A 24,276-nucleotide genomic window follows, 5' to 3' on the forward strand; every position below is an offset into this window, starting at 1 on the left:
TGGGAATTTCATTAAAAACAGTTATGCTGTGGGGTGCTGGGTGGTAGCACAGCGGGTTAAGCGCACATGGCACAAAGCATAAGGACCCGGTTCGAACCGCAAGCTCCCCACCTGCAGGGGCGATCGCTTCACAGGCAGTGAAGCAGGTCTGCAAGTGTCTCTCTCCCATCTCTGTTTTACCCTATTCTCTTGATTTCTCTCTGTCCTATCCAACAACAAGAGCTATAACAACTATAAGGGCGGGAGTTGGGTGGTAGCACAGTGGGTTAAGTGCACATGGCGCAAAGCCCAAGGACCAGGATAAGAACTCGGTTAGAGCTCCTGGCTCCCCACCTGCAGGGGAGTCATTTTACAGGTGGTGAAGTAGGTCTGTAGTGTCTATCTTTCTCTCCCCCCCTCTGTCTTCCCCTCCCCTCTCCATTTCTCTCTCTCCTATCCAACAATGGCGGCATCATAACAACAATAATAACTTCAACAATAAAACAACAGGGGCAAGAAAAGGAAATAAAGAAAGAAAGAAACAGTTATGCCATCTACAAAACATTCTTCTCCAGTTGCAGGACCAGCTCTACCTCCTAATTATAAAGGCAGTAGTTCAGAGTCATCAGACAGTGATGAAGACAGTAGTTCTTCGGACGAAGGAGGAAATCAGGAATCTGAAGAAGATGACACTGGCCCAAGCTCAAGGTCAGTCACTTGAATTAAATAATAAACCAAGCTTTAAACTTAGTATACATTTATAGAAATAGACGAGTACTAAGGGGAAGTTCTTATCTCTATTTGTAGAATCCCGCTAGAAATTTCATATGGCACTTCCTCACAAACTGTTTCACAAATTTGTTCTAATAGTATTTTTTGTGGAAAGATCTTGGTTTTTAAACATATTCTCTTTAAAAAAATTATTTTTTGGTAGAGTTTTGAGCATGAATGGGTGTTGGATTTTGTCAAAGGCTTTCTCTGCATCTATTTAGATAATCATATGGTTGTTGACTTTGCTTTTATTGATGTGGTGAATGACATTGACTTATGTATGTTGAACCAGCCTAGCATTCCTGGGATAAATCCCACTTGGTCGTGATGAACAATCTTTTTGATAATACTGCTATATCCGGGGAGTCGGGTGGTAGCGCAGCGGGTTAAACGCACGTAGCGCAAAACGCAAGGACTGGCGTAAGGATCCCGGTTCGAGCCCCCGGCTCCCCACCTGCAGGGGAGTCGCTTCACAGGCGGTGAAGCAGGTCTGCAGGTGTCTATCTTTCTCCCCCCCTCTCTGTCTTCCCCTCCTCTCTCCATTTCTCTCTGTCCTAGCCAACAACAATGATGACATCAATAACCACAACAATGTTAAACAACAAGGGCAACAAAAGGGAAAATAAATAAATATTAAAAAATTTTTTTAAAAAAATACTGCTATATCTGGTTGGCCAAGATCTTGTTTAATATTTTGGCATCTGTGTTCATCAGAGATATTGTTCTGTAGTTTTCCTTTTTTGTTGTGTCCCTATTAGGCTTTTGGTATCAGGGTGATGTTGGCTTCATAAAAGGTGGAAGGGAGTGTTCTTGTTTCTTGATCTTATGGAAAAGCTTTAAAAGTATGGGTATTAACTGTTTCCTCAGGGTTTTGTAGAATTCATTTGTGAAGCCATCTGGTCCAGGACTTTTGTTGTTGGGGAGATTCTTAATAACAGTTTTGATTTCTTTGATTGGTCTGTGATTGGTGCATTTAGGTTTTGTAGTTCTTCTTGGTTTAGTTTTGGAAGGGCATATGTTTCTAGGAATTCTTCCATTTCTTCCAGATTTTCTAGCTTTGTGACATATAGTTCTTTGTAGAAGTCTCACATAATTTTCTGGATTTCTGTGGTGTCAGTTGTGATATCTGTCATTTACAATTCTATTAATTTGAGTCTTCTCCCTTTTTTTTTTTTTTTTTTTTTTTTTAGTGAGTCTGGCTAGGGGTTTGTCAATCTTGTTTAATTTTTCAAAGAACCAACATTTGGCTTAATTGATCTTTTGTATGGTTCTCTTATTTTCAATGTTGTTTATTTCTGCTCTAATTTTAGTGATTTCTGTCCTTCTGGTTGCTTTAGGGTTCCTTTGTTCCTCTTCCTTTAAGTCCTTAAGGTGTGCAGTAAGGTCATTTATTTGAACTTTTTCTTGTTGTTTAATATGTGATTGTATGACTATGAGTTTCCCTCTCAGTACTGCTTTAGCTGTGTCCCAAATATTTTGATAGCTTGTGTCTTCATTTTCATTTGTTTCCAGGAAGATTTGAATTTCTTGCTTGAGTGTCTCTCTGACCCAGTGGTTCTTTTTATTTTTTTTTAATTTTTTAATTTTTTTAATATTTATTTTATTTATTTATTCCCTTTTGTTGCCCTTGTTGTTTTATTGTTGTAGTTATTATTGCTGTTGTCGTTGTTGGATAGGACAGAGAGAAATGGAGAGAGGAGGGGAAGACAGAGAGGAGGAGAGAAAGATAGACACCTGCAGACCTGCTTCACCGCCTGTGAAGCGACTCCCCTGCAGGTGGGGAGCCGGGGTTCGAACCGGGATCCTTATGCCGGTCCTTGTGCTTTGCGCCACCTGCGCTTAACCCGCTGCGCTACAGCCCGACTCCCCGACCCAGTGGTTCTTAAGCAGTATGCTGTTTAGTTTCCAAATTCTGTGTCTTTTAGTAATTTTCTGTTTGTTAAATGTTAGCTTTACTCCACTGTGGTCTGAGAAGATACTTGGGATGATTTCAATGCTCTTGAATTTATTGATGCTGTCTTTGTGGCCTAACATGTGGTCTATTCTTTAGTATGTGTTGTGTGGATTTGAAAAGAGTGTGTATTCCAGGTTTTTGAAGAACTCTGAAACTGTCCAGGAGGTGGTCTAGTCTGTCCATCTCTTCATTTAATTCTCTTGTTTCTTTGTTGATTCTCTGCTTCGTTGATCTGTCTGAGTGTGAGAGTGGGGTGTTAAAGTCTCCCACTATTATTGTGTTACTATTGATGTATTTTTGTAGTTCTTTCAGTAGATGTTTGATGTATTTAGATGGTCCCTCATTGTGTGCATAGATGTTAATAATTGTTAAGTCTTCTTGGCTGATTGACCCTCTAATCATGTAATGGCCTTGCCTATCTTTTATTACTTTATTTAATTTAAAATCTATTGTGTCAGAGATGAGAATGTCTGTTCCTGCCTTTTTTTTGTGGTCCATTAGCCTGTATGATAGTTTTCCATCCTTTCACTTTAAGTCTGTGTTTATCTTGTTGGGTCAGATGGGATTCTTACAAGCAGCATATGGTTGGGTTATGTTTTCTGATCCATCCTCCCACTCTGTGCCTTTTGATAGGTGAGTTTAAGCCATTGACATTTATTGATATTATGGATTTAATGTATTGTAGTGCCATTACTCAATAATTTTTATTTGCTCTGATATATTGCAAGTACTATAGTGATGTTCTTGTTTATAAGAGGTTTTTTTTTAAAAATATTTATTTATATATTCCTTTTGTTGCCCTTGTTATTTTATTGTTGTAGTTATTCTTGTTGTTGTTGTTATTACTGTCATTGTTGGATAGGACAGAGAAATATGGAAAGAGGAGGGGAAGACAGGGAGAGAAAGACACCTGCAGACCTGCTTCACCACTTGTGAAGCGACTCCCTTGCAGGTGGGGACACGGGGGCTTGAACCAGGATCCTTACGTTGGTCCTTGGGCTTTTCGCCACATGTGCTTAACCCACCGTGCTACCACCCTACTCCCTGTAAGAGGTCTTTTAGAACCTCATTCAGGGTAGGCTTGGTGATGGTTTTACTGTTATCTGTCTAAGAAGGTTTTGATCCCTCCATCTAGTCTGAATTAAAGTCTAGCAGGATATAGTATCCTTGGTTGAAACCCTTTTTCATTCAGTGCTCGATAGATATCTTGTCATTCTCTTCTGGCTTTTAGAGTTTGAGCGGAGAAGTCTGCTGATAGTCTTATGGTTTTTCCACTGTATGTGACTTTTTGTTTTTCTCTTGCAGCCTTTAGGATCCTTTCTTTATCCTTGATTCTTTTCATTGTAACTATGATGCCTCTTGGTGTCTTCAGGTCTGGGTTGATTCTGTTTGGCACTCTCTGGGCCTCTTAAATCTTAATGTCCTTTCTGTTGTTCAGGTGTGGGAAGTTTTCTTCTATAATTTCCTCTAGAATGTTTACTTCCCCTTCCTCTCTTCCTCTGCCAGGCCAATTATATGAATGTTACTTCTTTTGAGATCATCTCATATGTCTCTGTTGTTGTTTTCAGTGTCTCTCAATCTCTTTTTGAGCTCCTTTATCTCTTTCTTAGTTTCCTCTAGCTCATCCTCTGTCTGGCTAATTCTGTTTTCTGCTTCTGTTAGTCCGCTTTCCCTTCCCTCAGCTTCTTTCTTCAGTTCAGCTATTTTAGCTTTCAGTTCTTTAATTACCTCGAGGTAGCTGGTATTTTCCTTGAGGGTCTCATCTGTTGTTTCCCTAATTCTCCTAGCCCTTTCCTCCATAGTTGTCTTCATTTCTGTGATTATTAAGTTTACTATTGCTTACATAGTTTTCTTATCTATGGTTACTTCTGACTGATTCGTAGTCTCTTCTGGGCTCTTGTCTTCATTCATTGTAGTAGCAGTTTTATTTGCTCTTTGTTTAACCATTTTTTTTTTATTGATATGTTTTTTATTTTTATGTTCTGTTCCTCAGTTGTTGTGTTTTGAGTACAAGCCACGCTATACTAAATACCTTTATGACAAATGCAACCACAAACCTCGGAAATTACAATAGTAACTGAAACAAGGATTGAAGCACTTTAACCAATACCAGTTAGCCAAACAATTCCTCCAGTCCAAGAAAAAATAGCCACCAAATCCAAATGAAAAAGAAAGAGGAAGGAAAAAGGAGATAGCAAGTATAGACAATTATGCAGATCTTCTGTCCACTGTAAATTCTAGGGGTAGCAAGAGGAGAAAGGGAAGTAGAGAAGAGATACACACAAAGAGAGTCCACTCTGAGTCAGATTTCTTCCCTAAAATAATTCACAAACAAATATCAGTGAATTCAGAAAGCAGAAGAAGGAGAAAGGAAGAAAGGAAGACAAGAAAAAAAAAACCAGAAGAAAAAAAAGAGCAGTGAAAGGAAAGAGTTTTTTTTTTTTTAATTTAATTAGCTAGGAGGAGGGAGAAGGGGGCGAGTGGATAGAGGAGGTAGGTAGGGTGAAACAAGTTCTTCTCACAATGGAAAGACAATCCAGTCACCTAGCAATGTAAAATACACTAAGAGTTAATTTTGGTCAACCTGGGGGGGGAGGGACACACGTATATATAATAATAATAATAAAACAGAACAGAGTAAATAACCCCTAACAGTCAGTCTGCAGCTTGGACGGCTCCTGATGGCTTGAGCACCCTAGCAAGGGTAACCAATTGTTAAAAAAAACCTCCAGGTAGTCTTTCCCCAGTGGCGGGTTGAGGTTCTGATTGGTCAGATATTTGTTACTCCAATTGGTCTTGAGCCACTTAGAAGTTAAAAAAAAAAAAAAAAGAGCAAAGGGAATCAGAAAGAAAAAGGGTTGGAATGACACCCCTGGTGATGCAGGAATCTTGGTAAAGAAAAAGGCTCAGTGGGAAGCCTGCTAGTAGCAGCTCTCCAGCCTCTGGCATCTGGTTATGTGGAGCAGGGGGTTGCGCTTCATAAATAATAAAATTGTTTTCTTTCTTTTTTATCCGTTTTCTAACCTAAATTGAGCTATAGTCACCTCCTTGGTATCACACCTAGGACCCCTTATTCACCGTCCTGCTGAAGGCCAGGTATCCTGCCATTTCCAGCAGTGTTATTGGAGTTCATGCCAGCAGCTGCTTCCAAGTCATCATCATGGCTCCGCCCCCCCAATTTTTAAATTTTATTTTTTAATTAAACCAGAGCACTACTCAGCTCTGGCTTATGGTGGTGGGAGCCTCAGGCATGAGAGTCTCTGCATAACCGTTATGCTATCTACCCCTGCCCTCAAACATATTCTTATGTAAAGGATTTTTTTAAGTATTATTAAAGTGACTAGATATTCTGAAAATACTTTACCCAGTAGAGTGTATGCCTGCCTCTTCCTACTCTAGGATCCAAGTTCAAGCCTTGGCACTACATGGGTGTACCACTGGTGTCACCAAAGATGGTGAAATGGTGGTATGACGTGTCTTCTTGGCATTTATCTCTGAAATAAAAAGAATGAAAGAGTCAGTCTAGAAGCAATGAGATCACATATGTCCCTGCATTGGAAAAGAAACATAAAGATAAATATTTTCAATACATTTTTTTTTTTTTAATTAAAGAGACCACGACACCAAAGCTTTCTTCAGTGTGGTGAGAGTTGAGCTAGAACCTAGGTTGTGTAGCATACCATCCAAATGGTAGAAGTTCTTGTAAAAACAGATTTGTGCAAGTATATTTCCATGCAAATAAGTGATTTTTCTATCCTAGCCTATGTGATATATATTCATTTGAATAAGTCAAAATTTTTTTTATTATTGCATAGCAAAGGTATTTATTTATTTATATTTTGACCAGAGCATCACTTTCTGGCTGTTGGTAATGCCTGGAACTGAAACTAGGATGTCTCTCCCATAGTTCATAGATACTACATCTGTGCTCACTTGCCACCCATTAATGATGGATTAATTTATTTTTTGAATATCCAGTAAGTCAAAATTTTAAACCTGTGAAAAGAATTATTTATTTATTTATTTATTTACTTATTTATTTATTTTACCAGAGTGCTGCCCAGTTCTGGCTTATGGTGGTGTGGGGGATTGAACCTGGTGAAAAAGAATTTTGACATATGTGCATGCTACTGTTTTGTTTTCAGAAAACAGAGGAGAACTCAAAACTGTGATGATGATGAAGGGTTTTTTGGACCAGCCCTTCCTCCTGGATTTAAAAAGCAAGATGATTCTCCTCCAAGGTGATAATGTGTATTATTTCAGGCCAATCTTGTCTAAATATATCACCTAGTATGTAGCAACTCACTAAAAAGTGAGTTGAAATTGCTTTTTAACGTATATATTTATACAACATTTGAGAGTCATATAACTTTCCACATCTCCTGCTTGCTACTTATTGCCCTACCTTTTATTAAACAAATAAGGTTGCCCGCATAGTGACAGACCTAGGGCTAGACTCCTAGTATTTAACTTCAAATTCAGATGTTTTTATAAATTACTTGTTGATAGAAGAAACAAATTTCTATGTGCTAAATTAAACAATTCAACTTAATTTTTTGAACCTCAAATTGTCTTCTGTAAAAAAGGATAATAACATGTTTCACAGAAATATTGTGATGAATGTACTTATATATTTGTATGGTTATACTTACATACCTTATGTGATACGAGTTACAGAGTAAAGAGTGTAGTAAATACTGATTCCTATCTTCTCAGAATTGTAAAGCTTCTAGATATTGAATCTAATATTTTACACCAAATTATTTGTAATTCATAGCACTATAGACAGGATGCAAGAATGTGTAGAAAGGGCTATTGCACATTTTATAAAGTCTATAGTGACATTTCTCAGATCTAATTTTTGTGTAACTTTGATCTCCCTAAAGATAGGGATGAACAGTCTACGCCTGTTTTTCTATTTTCCCCAAGTTAAAAATAATCTCCTAAACAAAGACATTGGAGTCAGAGGGTAGCATAGCGGGTTAAGCAATGGTGGCGCAATGCGCAAGGACCGGCATAAGAATCCCGGTACGAGCCCTCGGCTCCCCACCTGCAGGGGAGTTGCTACACAAGCAGTGAAGTAGGTATGCAGGTATCTTAACTGTCTCTCCCCCCTCTGTCTTCCCTTCCTCTCTCCATTTCTCTCTGCCTTATCCAACAGCAACGACATGAATAACAACTACAATACAACAACAAGGGCAACAAAAATGAATAAATAAATAAATATAAATACACCACAAAGACCCAGTTGTGACCCTGAAAATCTAAAATTTTCTCTATGATCTTTTATAAAAATCTACTGAATCAAAAAAAAAAAAAAAAAGATTGCTGGTAGGTGGGCCTATGTAGCAGTAGCATTTATGTTTCTCTCCTCTCCTCTCCCAAGTCAACTAGGAATACCAAAGGAGACCACCTGGGACCTCAACATTCTCTCCCTATCAAGATCCCAACCATATTTTTTAAGAGAATAGAGCAAATGCTACATATGTTTATCTGGAACCAGAAAAGACCTAGAATTGCCAAAACAATCTTTAGAAGAAAGAACAGAACTGGAGGCATCACACTTCCAGATCTCAAATTGTATTATAGAGCCATTGTCATCAAAACTGCTTGGTACTGGAACATGAATAGACATACTGGTCAGTGGAATAGAATTGAGAACCTAGAAGTAAGCCCCCCCCACCTATGGAAATCTAATCTTTGACAAAGGTGCCCAGACTATTACATGGGGAAAGCAAGAGTCTCTTCAACATATTGTGTTGGAAAAAAATAGGTTGAAACATGCAGAAGAATGAAACTGAACCACTATATTTCACCAAACACAAAAGTAAATTCCAAATGGATCAAGGGCCTGGATGTTAGACTAGAAACTATCAGATACTTAGAGGAAAATACTGGCAGAACTCTTTTCCACATAAATTTTAAAGATATCTTCAATAAAACGAATCCACTTACAAAGAAGACTAAGGCAAGCATAAACCTATGGGACTACATCAAATTAAATAGCTTCTTCACAGCAAAAGAAACCACTACCCAAACCAAGAGACCCCTCACAGAATGGGAGAAGATCTTTACATGCTATATATCAGAAAAGAGGCTCATAACCAAAATATATAAAGAACTCTCCAAACTCAACAACAAGAAAACAAATAACCCCATCCAAAAATGGGGGAGGACATGGACAGAATATTCACCACAGAAGAGATACAAAAGGCCGAGAAACACATGAAAAAATGCCTGACTCTTTGATTATCAGAAATGCAAATCAAGACAACAATGAGATACCACTTCACTCCTGTGAGAATGTCATACATCAGAAAAGGTAACAGCAGCAGATGCTGGAGAGGTTGTGGGGTCAAAGGAACCCTCCTTCACTGCTAGTGGGCCTGAAAAATGGTCCAACCTCTATTGAGAACAGTCTGGAGAATTCTCAGAAGACTACAAATGGACCTACTCTATGATCCTGCAATTTCTCTCCTGGGGATATAGCCTAAGAAACCCAACACTCCCATCCAAAAAGATCTGTGTACACATATGTTCATAGCAGCACGAACTGTTAATAGCCAAAACCTGGTAGCAACCCAGGTGTCCAACAATAGATGAATGGCTGAGCAAGTTGTATATATACACAATGGAATACTACTCACCTATAAAAAATGGTGAGTTCACTGTTTTCAGCCAATCTTGGATGGAGCTTGAAAAATTCATGTTGAATGAAAGAAGTCAGAAACTAAATATGGGATGATCTCACTCTCAGACAGAAGTTGACAAACAAGATCAGAAGAGAAAGCACAAGCAGAACCTGAACTTGAATTGGTGTATTGCACCAAAGTAAAAGACTCTGGGCTCGGTGGGGGGGAGAATACAGGTCCCAAAAGGACGATAGAGGACCTAGTGGGGATTATATTGTTGTATGGAAAACTGGGAAATGTTATGCATGTACAAACTATTGTATTTACTATCAACTGTAAAACATTAATTTCCCAATAAAGAAGTTTAAAAAAAAGATTGCTGACCGCTGATATGTATATTAAAAATTATAGAAGTTTTTAAAAAAAAATTATAAATGCATATTGGCAGTAATAGAATATGTATGTGAAATATATATAGGACATATACTGGAGTCAGAAACTTTTATACAGCCATAACATGCCACAGTAATCTCCCTTCACTATATTTTAAGATTTAAAGAAAAATAGATTTATTTTTCCTCTTGTTGCCCTTGTTTTTTATTGTTGTTGTTATTGATGTCGTTATTGTTGGATAGAACAGAGAGAAATGGAGGAGGGGAGGACAGAGGGGGAGAGAAAGAAAGACACCTGTAGACCTGCTTCAGTTGGGGCGCCTGGCGCTCAAATGGGGATTGTTATGCTGGTCCTTGCACTTCCTGCCACGAGCACTTAACCTACTCTGCTACTGCTTGACTCCCTATTTTAACATTTTAAGTAGCAGTACAAATTCCCTTTTACTAGGTTGTTAAGGTATAGTTGCATTTTTAGAGCTCCTAAAAATTGTACTCAGAATAAAAGAAAAAAGAACCTGTAAAGTACTTTCTTAAAACTTAGCAATAATAATTTGATCTTCCTAATAATGCCAGACTTTTTTCATATTCAAATTTGTTCAGATTTGATAAGCCAAAACTAGATTATTAGATGCTAGGACCAACACTCAGCACTTTTTTTTTTTTTTCCTCTGCCAGGACGTTTGTGAGGCTCTGTTTAATTGAATATAGAACAGCCTGGCATATTCAGCTTAGAACTTCATTGCCATCTGGATTGGTAATACTGGCGCAGTGTGACATCTTTGCAAAAATGTTGGTATGAAAGGAAAAAGTGTGGGAGAGAATAAGGATATATATTTTTTTCCTAAACAGCATAAAGATTTTTCTAATTTAGGATCTGAAGTTTAAGTAATTCTCTCTTTTATACTGATGTCAGTTCCCTCAGAATGTGGTATTAGAGCAGCTTGAAAGAAAATGAACTTTGGAATCAAGTAGAGCAGGCTTCAAATTCCAGTTTTGCCATTTCCTTGTTTATTTCATCCCTTGGCATTATTTTGCTCTTCCAGAAAATGGAGTAATTTAACAAGCCAGGAAACAGAGAGGTTGGCACAGCACCGTTTTTCTTTTTTCTGTAGGTATGAAATTAACTGGCTACATATTCGATGATTAATGAAAACAACTTTTAGATTTTTGTCCCCCCCTTTTTTTCTTTATTGGGGGGATTAGTTTTTTACAGTTGACAATAAATACAATAGTTTGTACATGCATAACATTTCTCAGTTTTCCACATAACAATTCAACCCCCACTAGGTCCTCTGCCATAATGTTTCAGGACCTGAACTCTCGATGTTCAGTTTTTGGTGTTTTTTTTTTTTTTTTTTTTTTTGGTCTCTAGGGTTATTGCTGGGGCTCAGTGCCTGTACCATGAATACACTGTTCCTGGAGGCCGTTTTTTCCCCACTTTTGTTGCCCTTGTTGTAGCCTTGTTGTTGTTATTGTTATTGTTGATGTCGTTCGTTGTTGGATAGGACAGAGAGATGGGGAAAACAGAGGGGGAGAGAAAGACAGACAGCTGCAGACCTGCTTCACCGCCTGTGAAGTGACTTCCCTGCAGATGGAGGGCTGGGGGCTCGAACTGGGATACTTAATCTGGTCCTTGCGCTTTGCACCATGTGCGCTTATCCCACTGTGCTACTGCCTGACCCCCGATTTTCAGATTTTTTAACCTCTGGTTTTATGCTGGCACTACGAATCTGCTGCTCCTAGTGACCATTTTTCCCATCTTATTGGATATGACAGAGAGATACTGAGAGCGGGGGAGATAGAGAAGGAGACAGATATTGCAAACCTGCTTCACCATTTGTGAAGCTTCTCCCCTGCATATGGGGAACTGGAGACTCGAACCCTGATCCTTGTGCTTCATATTATATGCAGTTAACTGGGTGTGCTGCCGCCTGGCCCCCAAATACCTAAATTTTATGCTTTAACTTTGTACTTGTTATTCAATGATTATATAATAAACCAGCATTTTTGTTTATATCATTGGCAGATACCTTTTTTCTGAAAGAACTATGCTGAATGGAAATGATAATGTGAAGGGGCCAGATGGTGGTGCATCTGGTTAAATGCAGTGCACATTGCAGTGCACAAAGACCTGGGCTCAAACCCCTGTACCCCATCTGCAGGGGCAAAGCTTCATGAGTGGTGAAGCAGTGCTGCAGCTGTCTCTGTCTCTTTCCCTTTCTATTTTCCCTTATCTCCCAATTTTTCTCTGTCTCTATCCAAAAATAAATTTTAAAAAATATTTTGATAAAGAAATGATAATGTCAAAAAATGAAATTCCTTATGAACTAAACCTTTGAAGATTTGTTTTCTATTTTGTATTCTGGTTTTCAACTTTGATACTCACTTTCTACTGAATAATATGTTAAGGATATTATACTATGCAGTACACGTAAACATATTATCTGTATACCATATACTGTAACTGTTGGAACTACTAAACATAAATTGAATTCTCAGGTTATGTACAGTGTATGCATGTCAACAAAAGTTAGTACATGTGCCAATATGGCATAAAAATCTAAAAATTGAGAGTTCAGGTCATGAAACATGATGGCAGAGGACCTAGTGGGGGTTGAATTGTTATGTGGAAAACTGAGAAATGTTATGAATGTACAGACTATTGTATTTACTGTCAACTGCAAAAATATTAATCCCCCAGTAAAGGAAAAAAAGGGGTCCAAACAAAACAAAAAAAAAATCAGGTATTTTTACATACATAGTAGAAAATAGGCTGTATGGTAAAATGAATATGTTCAGTTAAATCCTTATTTTCAGCATTTATTATCTGTCTTTTATTTTCTTACGAGCATTTATTCTGAAAACTGTTTCTTAAAGTTGGGGAAAATAATAATGGCACATTATATTTTTCAGGCCTATAATAGGTCCTGCATTACCACCTGGATTTATTAAATCTACACAGAAAAGTGACAAAGGCAAAGATGATCCAGGAACAGTATCATCATATTTCAACTCTGAGGTTTGACAATTTTTTTATTAAAAAATAAGTTGTAATAACAAGTTCAAAACTTTATGTATTAAAACAAGAAGTCATTTGACTCAAAGGTGATGAAAAATTCAGTTTCATTCAGATTAATTTTTAAAAAAAATTTTTAAATATATTTATTTTCCCTTTTGTTTTTTATTTTGTTGTTTTTATTGTTGTTGTTGATGTCGTCATTATTGGATAGGACAGAGAGATATGCAGAGAGGAGGGGGAAGACACCTGCAGAGAAGTGGGGAGAGAAAGACACCTGCAGACCTGCTTCACCACCTGAGAAGCAACTCCCCAGCAGGTGGGGAACCAGGGGCTGGAACCAGGATCCTTACACTAGTCCTTGTGCTTCGGCCACATGCGCTTAACCTCATTCAGATTAATTTAAGGTTGCAACATAAACTAACATTAAGAGTAAGTTGAGGATGGATCCTGATTCAAGCCCCCGGCTCCCCACCTACAGGGGAGTCGCTTCACAGGCGGTGAAGCAGGTCTGCAGGTGTCTGTCTCTCCCCCCTCTGTCTTCCCCTCCTCTCTCCATTTCTCTCTGTCCTATCCAACAACAATGACATCAATAACTACAACAATGTTAAACAACAAGAGCAACAGAAGGGAAAATAAATACAAAATAAAAATTAAATAAATTTAAAAAAAAGAGTAAGTTGAGGGATGGGAGACAGCAAAATGGTTATGCAAACAGACTCTCATGCCTCAGGCTCCTAAATCCCAGGTTCAGTCCCTCGCACCACCATAAACCAGAGCTGAGTAGTGCTTTGGTGTTTCTCTCTCTGTGTGTCTCTCTCTGCATCTCTCTAAAAAAAATAAGGGAGTCAGGTGGTAGCGCAGCGGGTTAAGCGCAGGTGGCACAAAGTGCAAGGACAGGTGAAAGGATCCCGCTTCGAGCCCCTGTGTCCCCACCTGCAGGGGAGTCACTTCACAAGTAGTGAAGCAGGTCTGCAGATGCCTCTCTTTTTCTCCCCCTCTCTGTCTTCCCCTTCTCTCTCCATTTCTCTCTGTCCTATCCAACAACAGTGACATCAATAACAACAACAATAATAACTACAATAATAAAACAACAAGGGCAACAAAAGGGAATAAATAAGATATTAAAAAATAAAATAAATAAAATTAAAAATAAAAAAAGAGCAAGTTAAGGTCTTGAAACTAAATCAGTAGCCCAAACTATAAAGCAGTAGGGCACATAATTGCTCTTGTATTTCTAGATAAAGCAACTCATAAAATAATTCTTAAAACAATTTTATTTTGTTAATGTAATATTAGTTTATATCATTTCTGATGTTTCAGGAATGCTTTAAATTTTGTAAAAAAAATTTTTAAAGAGACAAATTGAAAAGGGAGAAGGAGATAGGAGAGACTAAAAGCACTGCTTCACCAGTTGTCAGATTTCCTCCATATAAGTGGGGACTGAGGTCCTTGTGCATAATGTCTGTGGTCAACCGGATATGCCACTTCCCAGACCCCTCAGGAATGTTTTTTTACACCTCTTTAAAAAACTGAATTATTAAAAAAGTAAACTGAATTATTACACCATACACCCACCACTATAAATAAATGATTCATCCAAGAGAGACCATACTTACTTAATACCTAGGTTGGATTTGTTGGGGTATTGTTGTTGTTGTTTTCCTCTGGGGTTATTGCTGTGATGCCTACAGACTGATCCACAGTTCCCAGTAGCATTCTCTTCCTACTTTCCCAGCCCCCCACTCCCTCCATCCCGCCTTTTTTATAGTTAAATAGAGAATTAATAGTGATGGGGGTATTGAGAGGGAATGAGAGAGACACCTACAGCACTGCTTCACCACTTGTAAAGCTTCCCCCATAGGTGGAGACTTGGGAGATGAACCTGTTTTTTTGTTTTGCATAGTAACACATGTGCTCTACCAGGTACATCACTGCCTGGCCCCCTCAGTTTTTCAATTTAGTGTGTTGCATCTAATTTTCTGTTTGTTTCTCTCTCTCTAAACATGTATTTATTTTCTCCCAGCATCCTAAGCAATGCTCATTTCTTTAAAAAAATCACTCTCATCACACCCATACATGTTGAAACTCTTTTAAGACAATTTTTCACCTTTTATTAAAGTGAATTAGTGGGAGTCAGGCGCAAAATGCAAGGACCAAGGATCCCAGTTCGAGCCCCTGGCTCCCCACCTGCAGGGGAGTCACTTCACAAGCCCTGAAGCAGGTCTGCAGGTGTCTTTCTTTCTCTCCCCCTTTCTGTCTTCCCTACCTCTCTGCATTTCTCTGTGTCCTATCCAACAACAATGACATCAATAACTACAGCAATAAAACAACAAAGGCAACAAAAGGGAAAATAAATAAATATTTTTTAAAAAATTTAAAAAGTGAATTAGTTTATCATCTGTTAGATTTTAATACTGCATTTATGTCTTGTTTCTTATAAAAGCTCTTTATTCATTTTATGTCACAAAGTATGTTTGTATGAGGTTGTGTTTATACATTAAATATGTTTGATATAAAAGACAAGTACTTTTATAGAAGAAACTAAACATTTAAAATCACTAATAATTGAAACATAGAAAATAAGAGGGCCTACTGTAGTATAAGTGGGGGAAAAAAGTCTTGATTTTAGAATATTTGAGTCTCAGATGCTATTTTTACAACCCTGAACAAGTTATTTATCCCTGTTAATACTCTTCTCAAAACCTAGGTTTCCTCAGAAGAAAACATTTTATGATGATATTTTACAGTTATATTATGAGGAATAAATGAGGCACTGTATTTAGAGTGTGCCACATGTTAATATATAATTTATCTAGTTATTTGTGCCAATTTTTGCTGTAAGCCTTCAGAAAAGAAATGACGGAAAACTTAGCATTAAAATCTGAACAACACAGAAAGAACTCTTGATCCTGGTATAATGAAAAAAGTTAGAAGAGAATCTGCCTGTCAGAGCTAAAGGATAGACATGTTGTTTTTCCTTTTTCTCTTTTTTAAATTTTGTTTATATTTATTCCCTTTTGTTGCCCTTGTTTTATTGTTGTAGTTATTATTGTTATTACTGATGTTGTTGTTGTTAGATAGGACAGAGAGAGAGGGGGGAGAGAAAGATAGACACCTGCAGACCTGTTTCACTGCTTGTGAAGTGACTCCCCTGCAGGTGTGGAGCCGGGGTTTGAACTGGGATCCTTATGCCGGTCCTTGCACTTTGTACCATGTGTGCTACCGCCCGACTCCCCCATGTTGTTTTTCATAACTGATCATCTTCTTGAGGACAAGGACTGCTTTTAAAACCTAGCATATATAGCATCTACCATAGTCTTACATGAAAAACTATCATCAAAATGATATATTAAGAACCCAGTCTACAATTAGAATGCTATTTTATCATTGAGGTAAGTGAGAGACGTTGGGAACCAGATTGACTCATCAGGGTCAGTGCTTGAAAGTACTACATAGAATTTCTATTTCTATTTGAATAAAAAAAAAAAAAAACTGGTTCATTTTGTAAGAATGCTTTACTGGTACAGCCCAGTATAAAGTGTTAAAGTAAAGCATAAAGTTTTAAATTCAATCTCCAGCATTTCATGCGCCAGAGTGATGGATGCTCTGGTTCTCTCTCTGTCTACTCAATAAATAAATAAGTAAATAAAATGGTTTTTGAAAGGATTGCCCTACTTGTGTGTGTATCTTACTCTGGCAGTACTCCTCCACTGATTTATCAAGCTCCCTCCCCCTCATACATGGGTACTGGGGCCTTGAACCCAGGTCTTTGCATATGGTAATGTGTGTGCTCTGCTGCGTGTGCCCACCACCCTGCTCCTCTTATTCCAAAGACTTTTTTCTTTTCTTTTTTTTAATTATCTTTATTTGATAGGGCAGCCAGAAATCAAGAGGAAGGAGGATATTGAGAGGGAGAGAGACAGAGAGACACCTGCAGACCTGCTTTACCACTCATGAAGCTTTCCTCCTACAGGTGGGGACTGAGGGCTTGAACCTGGGTTCTTACACATTGTAACGTGTTCAGCCAGGTGCGCCACACAACCCCATGATTTTTTTTTCTATACCAGGAATTTAAATGATTCCAACTTATCACTTAAGACCAGTTAATAGTGACTACCTAGACCATTATACTTTTTAAAAGTTAATATATTTGGACTGAGGAAAAAGTATAAGCGCTATGCATCAAGTCTTTCATGCCCAGGGTGCCAAAAGGTTTCAAGTTTAGTCCCCAGCATCACTGTAAGCCAGATCTGATCAGTGCTCTGGTTTAAAAAGAAAAGAAAAGGAAATGTTAATTTTTTATGATAGACCAGAGCACCACTCCATCATATATAGTATCATAAATCAAACATAGGATCTCATGCATATAGCACATGTGTTTTAATTCTAAACCACCTCCCTAACTCTAGAATGTTGTGTTATATATCATACCAATTTAGATCATTGGGAATTATGAGGCTGTATCCTATAAATGTCTGTCAGGCAGAGAAGTAAAATAATTTAGTTCTGCCTTGGACATAGGAGAAGTGGAACATTCACCTGCCATGAATTTGACATCTCTGCATTGTGTACTCGAGGAGTACAAGGAAAAGTGCTTACTACTCAGTGATTAGTCAGTAACACAATGTTCATTTTGTTGTTTGTTTGTTTTCTGTCTAGGTAACAAGTTTCAGTTAAAATTTGGTATTTAAGATTATTTATATTACCTGTAGTCCTTAGTTTAAAGGTAGATTCTTGTTTCAAAAGGGGACAGATGGCAGTGAAGATGAAGACATTGTTGGACCCATGCCTGCAAAGGGACCAGTTAACTATAGTGTAACAACAGAGTTTGAAAAACGGGCCCAGAGAATGAAAGAAAAACTGACTAAAGGAAATGATGTAAGTTTTCAAATATACTTTACTCTGGGAAATAGTTTAACTATATTTAAAATCTAATATATATATATATATATATATATATATATATATATATATATATATATACATACACATATATATGCACACACATATATATATCTTTCACATATGTATGACTGTCATATATATCTATCTTCTATGTGTATATGAAAATTTAGGAGCTGCACAGTTCTAAAACTATAATGGTAAAGGTTGGCAAATTTACCTATTTGAGAAGTTTTGTAAAACAAAAGATAACAGAACCAGAACAGTAAATTAGATGGAAGTATTTATAGTGTATGTTGTGGAACTTTCTACTTGAGTCTGTTAATTAGCTTTAAAGTCTGTTAAGAAAACGAGTCACTTAGTATTTTATACTTTCCAGGCACCTTTTTTTTTCTTCTTCAACTTTTTAAATCTCTTAAAGGATTCAAATAAACCAATTACAAGGGAATCGTGGATGACTGAGCTTCCTCCAGAAATGAAAGACTTTGGTCTTGGGCCCAGAGCTTTTAAGAGAAGAGCAGATGACAAATCTGCAGATCGATCAATCTGGACAGATACCCCAGCTGACAGGGAAAGAAAAGCTAAGGTGAGAAACTTTGATGGTCTTTTCATCCTTTTCTCTCAGTGTTGGCTCTATTTGTAGAGCTATAAGGCACAGCTATTTTAAAGTACTGCTTTATCTTTATGATTCTTCACGTGTCCCCTAGAAGTAAAGTTTTAAGGAAGAAAAGTGATACTGGTTACTTATTACTTCTACATAAAATGTCCATTTAAAACTTGAAGAAATCCATGCTCATTTTGACAGCACAACTACTAAAATTGGAACAATGCAGATATTAGCATGGCTTCTGAACAAAGATTATATGAAAATTTGTGAAGCTTTCATATAAAAATAAATAATTTAGGGAAGGGGCAGTGGCACAAGGACCAACTCAAGGATCCCAGTTTGAGCCCCTGGCTCCCCACCTGCAGGTGCATCACTTCACAAGTGGTGAAGCAGGTCTGTAGTGTTGTGCCCAGAAATTCGAGTCCTGATCCCACACAAGGAAGACCAGAATTACATGCAATAGCAAAAGCCTTTATTAGCAAGCTTAATCTTGGGCCACCGACACCTTTCCACACAAAGGGAGAGTCTGCAATGACTCCCACAACATTCTTCATCTCTGCTTTTTATAGTACACGGAACAAGGTTTCAGTTTAACAGTCTCTAACAAGGAACCGTTGGTTTCAGTTTAACAGTCTCTAACAAGTAATAGTTGGTTTCAGTGTAATAATCTCTTAACAAGTAACAGTTGGTTTCAGTTTAACAGCTGTAACAAGGAACAGTTGGTTTTAGTTTAACGGTCTCTAACTTCCACATTCCTCCCTTGTCTTTTGTAACTTCTACGGCCCAATCTTGGGCCAATCTCTGTTTCTGACTACTGTCCCGGTATCCAGGTGAGGTTCAATGGGATGTGATGAGTAGTAGTAGCAGGAACGAAGATTAGAGTCACCAGGAGAGAAAGAGTGGGCAGAGTCACGAACAAAGCAACCAGAGCTTAAGCGGGTGTTTGGGGACAGACTTGAGTCACCATCTGGTCTTGAACTTTCCCGTCTCTGCTGCACAGACATGGGAGTGGTGGATCCACGGGCTGATACCGTCCACCTTCAAGGCCGTAGGGGTGGCTAGGATGACAGTATATGGTCTTTTCCACCGGGGCTCGAGTGTCTCTTTTTGGTGGCATCTTAACAAGACCCAGTCTCCGGGCTGGAAGGGATGAGGGTCTGGCAGAGGTGCAGCTTCATATATTGTTCTCAGTCTCAGCCACACACGCTTTTGGACTCGAGCTATTGTTTGCAAAGAGGCAAGCATTAATATCAACGAGCAAGTCTGATCTCAAGGCTGGGATTATGGGAGGGGCACAACTGAACATGATCTCGAATGGGGTCAGCTTTGCACTATAGGGGGTATTTCTTACTCTATAAAGGGCAAAGGGAAGGAGAGTTTCCCAGTCTACGCCAGTCTTTATAATTAATTTTGTTTAGGTCTCTTTTAGAGCTCTATTCATCCTTTCTACCTGTCCTGAGCTTTGGGGCCTATAGGTGCAATGTAATTTCCATTTTGCCCCAAGGACACCTACCTAGTTCAGGGTTACCTGGGAAGCGAAGACTGGACAATTATCTGAGTCCAGTTGAATGGGCATACCAAACCTGGGAAAAATCTCCTCGAGTAGTTTCTTCACTAGTCTGGGCCATCTCTCTCTTAGTAGGGAATGCTTCAGTCCATTCTGAAAAGGTATCTACAAACACTAACATATATTTATACCCATATTTTCCCAGTTTTACCTCAGTGAAGTCTATCTCCCAGTAGGCACCTGGTCTGGTTCCTTTCTCACGCACCCTGGAAGTTCTAGACTGGTTGCTAGCATTTGCAAGTCTTCAGGCTTTGCATTCTGCAACTGTTTCCTTAATCAGTTGGCTCTTGTTGTGGATTCTCAGGCTGGCTTCTTGCAAAAGTTCGGCCATTTTTCTTCGCCTCAGGTGGTTGGTTCTGTGTATATGCTGTAGCAGGTGTTTGGACACGGCTTGGGGTAAGATGAGTTTACCATCAGCTGTTACCCACCAGTTACCACGCTTGTCAGTGAGAGGTAACTTTTTTGTCTGGAGCTCATCATCTGGTGTATATTCCAGCTTATCAGGCAGGATGGACTCTCCAGGGTTTGGCAGACAAAGATCTAATTCATCAATTCTTTCTAATGTGACTTGTCTGGCTGTGGTATCTGCTAGGCGGTTGCCCCGTGCCACAGGACTTTCTTCTTTTTGGTGTCCAGGGCAGTGTATTATGGCCACCTCATCTGGCATCCAGATAGCCTCTAACAGGTCTAATATTTCTTGTTGGTTTTTGATAGCTTTACCTTCTGCTGTGAGCAGTCCACTTTCTCAATATATAGCCCTGTGGATGTGGACTGTGGCAAAAGCATAGTGGCTATCAGTGTAGATGTTAAGTCTTTTCCCTTTTCCTAGGTTGAGGGCTTTTGTGAGGGCAATTAATTCAGCTTTTGGGGCCGAAGTCCCTGCGGGCTGGGCGGCTACCCACACAATCTCATGTTCAATAGTTACCACGGCCCCAGCATACCTTACCCCATCTCTGATGAAGCTGCTCCCGTCAGTATACCAGTTCACTTCTGTTCCTTTTAAAGGTTGGTCCTTCCCGGAGGCTGGATGTGTAGCTCAGAATTTCAGAGCAGTCATGTAAGGGAGCGTCTAATTTGGGGTCAGGGAGCAAGGTAACTGGGTTCAAGGATGCTCTGGATGAGAACTGAATGACGGGTGGGTTTAGCAACAAGCTTTGATAATGAGTTAACCGGGCATTGCTGATCCACCTGTCAGGAGGTTGTCGGAGGAGTCCATCTACAGCATGAGGAGTAGTCACAGTCAATTTCTGACCAAGATTCAACTTCTGAGCATCCTTTGTCAACATAGCTGTAGCAGCTATGATGTGGAGGCACGGTGGCCATCCGGCCACCACTGAGTCTAGCTTTTTTAAGATAAGCTACCGGCCGCGTCCAGGAACCTACTGTTTGTGTTAAGACCCCTTTTGCTATCCCTTGCTTTTCATCTATGAAAAAGTGAAAGGATTTAGTCACATCAGGCAGTCCCAAGGCCAGAGCCGACAACAGGGCATACTTTAGTTGTTTGAAGACACTTTTGTGAGCCTCAGTCCATTTAAAAGGCTGCCTTTCTCAGGTCACCTCATAAAGGGGTTTTGCTATTTCAGCAAAACTGGTGATCCACAGCCGGCAAAATCCCACCGACCCCAAAAATTCTCTTAGCATCTGTCAGGTTGTGGGAGTAGGTATCTTAAGTATAGTCTCTTTTCTTGGTTCAGACAACCATCTTTGCCCATTGCTGAGGACGTATCCCTGGTAGGTCACCCTCTCCTGGCACAGCTGAGCCTTCTTTGCAGAGGTTTGGTATCCTAGATCTCCCAAGACTCAAAGGAGATCTTCAGTACTGTTACGGCAGTCTTCCATTGTTCTGGCCGCCACCAGGATATCATCAACATACTGTAAGAAGGAAATCTCAGGGTGTGCCTGCTGGTACTCACTCAGGTCCTGGCGCAGCGCCTCATCAAAGATGGTGGAAGAGTTTTTGAATCCCTTTGGTAGCCGGGTCCAAGTCAGCTGTTCGCTGAATCCTGCTTCAGGGTCTTGCCACTCAAAGGCAAATACTGGCTGGGCCTTTGGTGCTAAGGGGAGGCTAAAGAAGGCATCTTTTAGGTCCAGGACTGAGTACCATATTCGGTCAGGATCTAAGGAACTAAGGAGTGTGTAGGGGTTGGGTACTGTAGGATGTATGTCTACAACCCTCTTATTTACTTCTAGTTTCTTTTCTCCTTTCCCGTATGCACCTCTGCTCTTTTCAAACCCTTGGGGGAATAGGCCTCTTGGCCTTTCCATTGAGGGCCTTCTGCGGTAGCTGCCAACAATACCTTAGTGAGGTTGCGAGTCTGTTGCTTGCTAGCTGCTGTCATTGTCTGTAATTGGCGTTCTTCAGGGGTCTCTCAGTTGTTAAAGACTTTCTCCGCTATTGCCAGTAGTTCCTGTAAAGATTTATCTGCTAATCTATCTATTATAGTCAAGTGAAAACGAGAGGGGGAGAGAAAGACACCTGCAGACCTGCTTCACTGCTTGTGAAGTGACTCTTCTGCAGTTGGGGAACTGGGGGCTCGAACCGGGATCTTTACGCCGGTTCCTGCACTTTGCGCCACCTGCGCTTAACCCACTGCACTACCGCCCAGCTCCCTGTACCCTACATTTCTTTCACATTACCCGAGTTTGAAAATAAGTGATGTATTCCAGTTAGTTGATTTGAGTTGTTAGTTTTTTTTTTCCTTCCCTGTGTGTATGTATGTTTGTTTTTCAGGAAAGTCAGAAAGAGTATATATCTAGTGGAAAGTTCCCCAAAATCTGTCTTGTTTTGAAAGCTTTCAAAAAAATTATTGCTACCCGGGTTAGCTGGGTCTCAGTGCTGGCATTAAGAATCCCTACGGCTGCCATTTTTTTCCTTTTTTCTTTCAGTTTTATTTGATAGGACAGAGAAAAATTGTAAGGGGGGGAGGTGAAGAAGAGAGAGAAACACCTGCAGACCTGCTTTACCCCTTTGCAAAGCTTCCTCTCTGCAGGTGGTAGTGGGAGCTTGAAACTAGGTCCTTGCATATGGTAACTGCACTTAACCAGTTGCACAAAAGCCTGGCCCTCTCAGTGTCTTTAAATATTTTTACTTTATTCTTTCTGAATGAAGTCAAAATTTCAGTTCATCCAAGCAATGTAAATATACATTTTGATATGTAATTATTAAAAGTAAAATTAAATTAAATTTTGATCTCTTAATAAAAACCTTATTTTACATTTAGTTCCTAATTTTTGAATGCATGTTATTCATAAGATAGGTATCAGCATCAAATATATTCTTTCGTTGATGTGTTTTTGTAGTTAAGGAGCTGTTTACATAAGAAGTGGATGAGAGGGGGGAATCGAGCAGTAGCGCAGTGGGTTAAGCACAGGTGGACCAAAACGCAAGGACCGGCATGAAGATCCTGGTTCAAGCCCCTGGCTCCCCACCTGCAAGGAAGTCGCTTCACAATTGGTGAAGCAGGTCTGCAGCTGTCTATCTTTCTCTCCCCCTCTCTGTCTTCCCCTCCTCTCTCCATTTCTTTCTGTTCTATCCAAAAACAATGACATCAATACCAACAATAATAACTACAACAATGAAACAAGGGCAACAAAAGGGAATAAATAATTTTTTTAAGTTTTTTTTTTTTTTTTTTTTAAAAAGGTGGATGAAAGGGGACTGGGCAGTAGTACACTGGTTTAAGCACACATAGTGTGAAGCTCAAGGATTGGTGCAAGGATCCCAGTTCGAGCCTTTGGCTCTGCACCTGCAGGGGATCACTTCACAAGTCGTGAAGCAGGTCTGTAGGTGTCTTATCTTTCTCCCTCTCTGTCTTCCCCTCCTCTCTTAGTTTCTCTCTGTCCTATCCAACAACAACAAAAATGGAAAAGCTGGCCAGCAGGAGCAGTAGATATGTGGTGCTAGCACCGAGCCCCAGTGATAACCCTGAAGGCAAAAAAAAAAAAAAAAGTGGATGAGAATGGGAGACAGTTTGTTAAAGTGATACCATTCAGTTCTCTAAACCATTTCTGAATTATTTGCTTGTGATTTTATTTATTGAATTATTTCTAGTACCAGAGTACTGCTCAATTCTAGTTTATGGTAGTTCTGGGGACTGACCCTGGCACTGTGGAGCCTCAGCAATGAAAATCTTTGCATAGTTATTATTCTCTCTCCCCCTTCCCTGTATTATTTGCTTAAAGTACATAGTGATCAACTAACAAAAAGTACTAATGATTTCTAGGAAGGTGGCTGACTTAGTGGTAAAGTCACATGCCTTGTGTGCTTGAGGCCCTGGGTCTGATCTCTGAGACCACATAAAAGCAATGAGGCAATGTATATAGAACATCACAAAAGAAATGGTGAATGTTTTCTGGTCTCTTTTTCTCTCATTTCTTCCATTTAAAAGAAAAAAAAAATGCTGCTAATGATCTCCCAGATCGTTGGGACTTCCTGGTTTTTTTTTTTTTTTTT

At 39.2% G+C, this 24,276-nt stretch overlaps 1 protein-coding gene across 2 annotated transcripts in view; it reads left to right on the forward strand.

Moving 5' to 3' along the window:
• Positions 1-24,276, forward strand: part of GPALPP1 (GPALPP motifs containing 1) — a 55,454-nt gene that overhangs the window by 6,656 nt on the left and 24,522 nt on the right. For both annotated transcript variants that reach the window (XM_007526609.3, XM_060194805.1), the window contains exons 2-6: positions 555-687; positions 6,850-6,945; positions 12,642-12,747; positions 17,494-17,625; positions 18,071-18,235. In XM_007526609.3, the coding sequence (XP_007526671.1) occupies positions 555-687; positions 6,850-6,945; positions 12,642-12,747; positions 17,494-17,625; positions 18,071-18,235 (632 nt within the window). The remainder of the gene's footprint in view (positions 1-554; positions 688-6,849; positions 6,946-12,641; positions 12,748-17,493; positions 17,626-18,070; positions 18,236-24,276) is intronic.

This window comes from Erinaceus europaeus, chromosome 7 (assembly GCF_950295315.1).
Source record: "Erinaceus europaeus chromosome 7, mEriEur2.1, whole genome shotgun sequence".
Lineage (NCBI taxonomy): Eukaryota > Metazoa > Chordata > Mammalia > Eulipotyphla > Erinaceidae > Erinaceus > Erinaceus europaeus.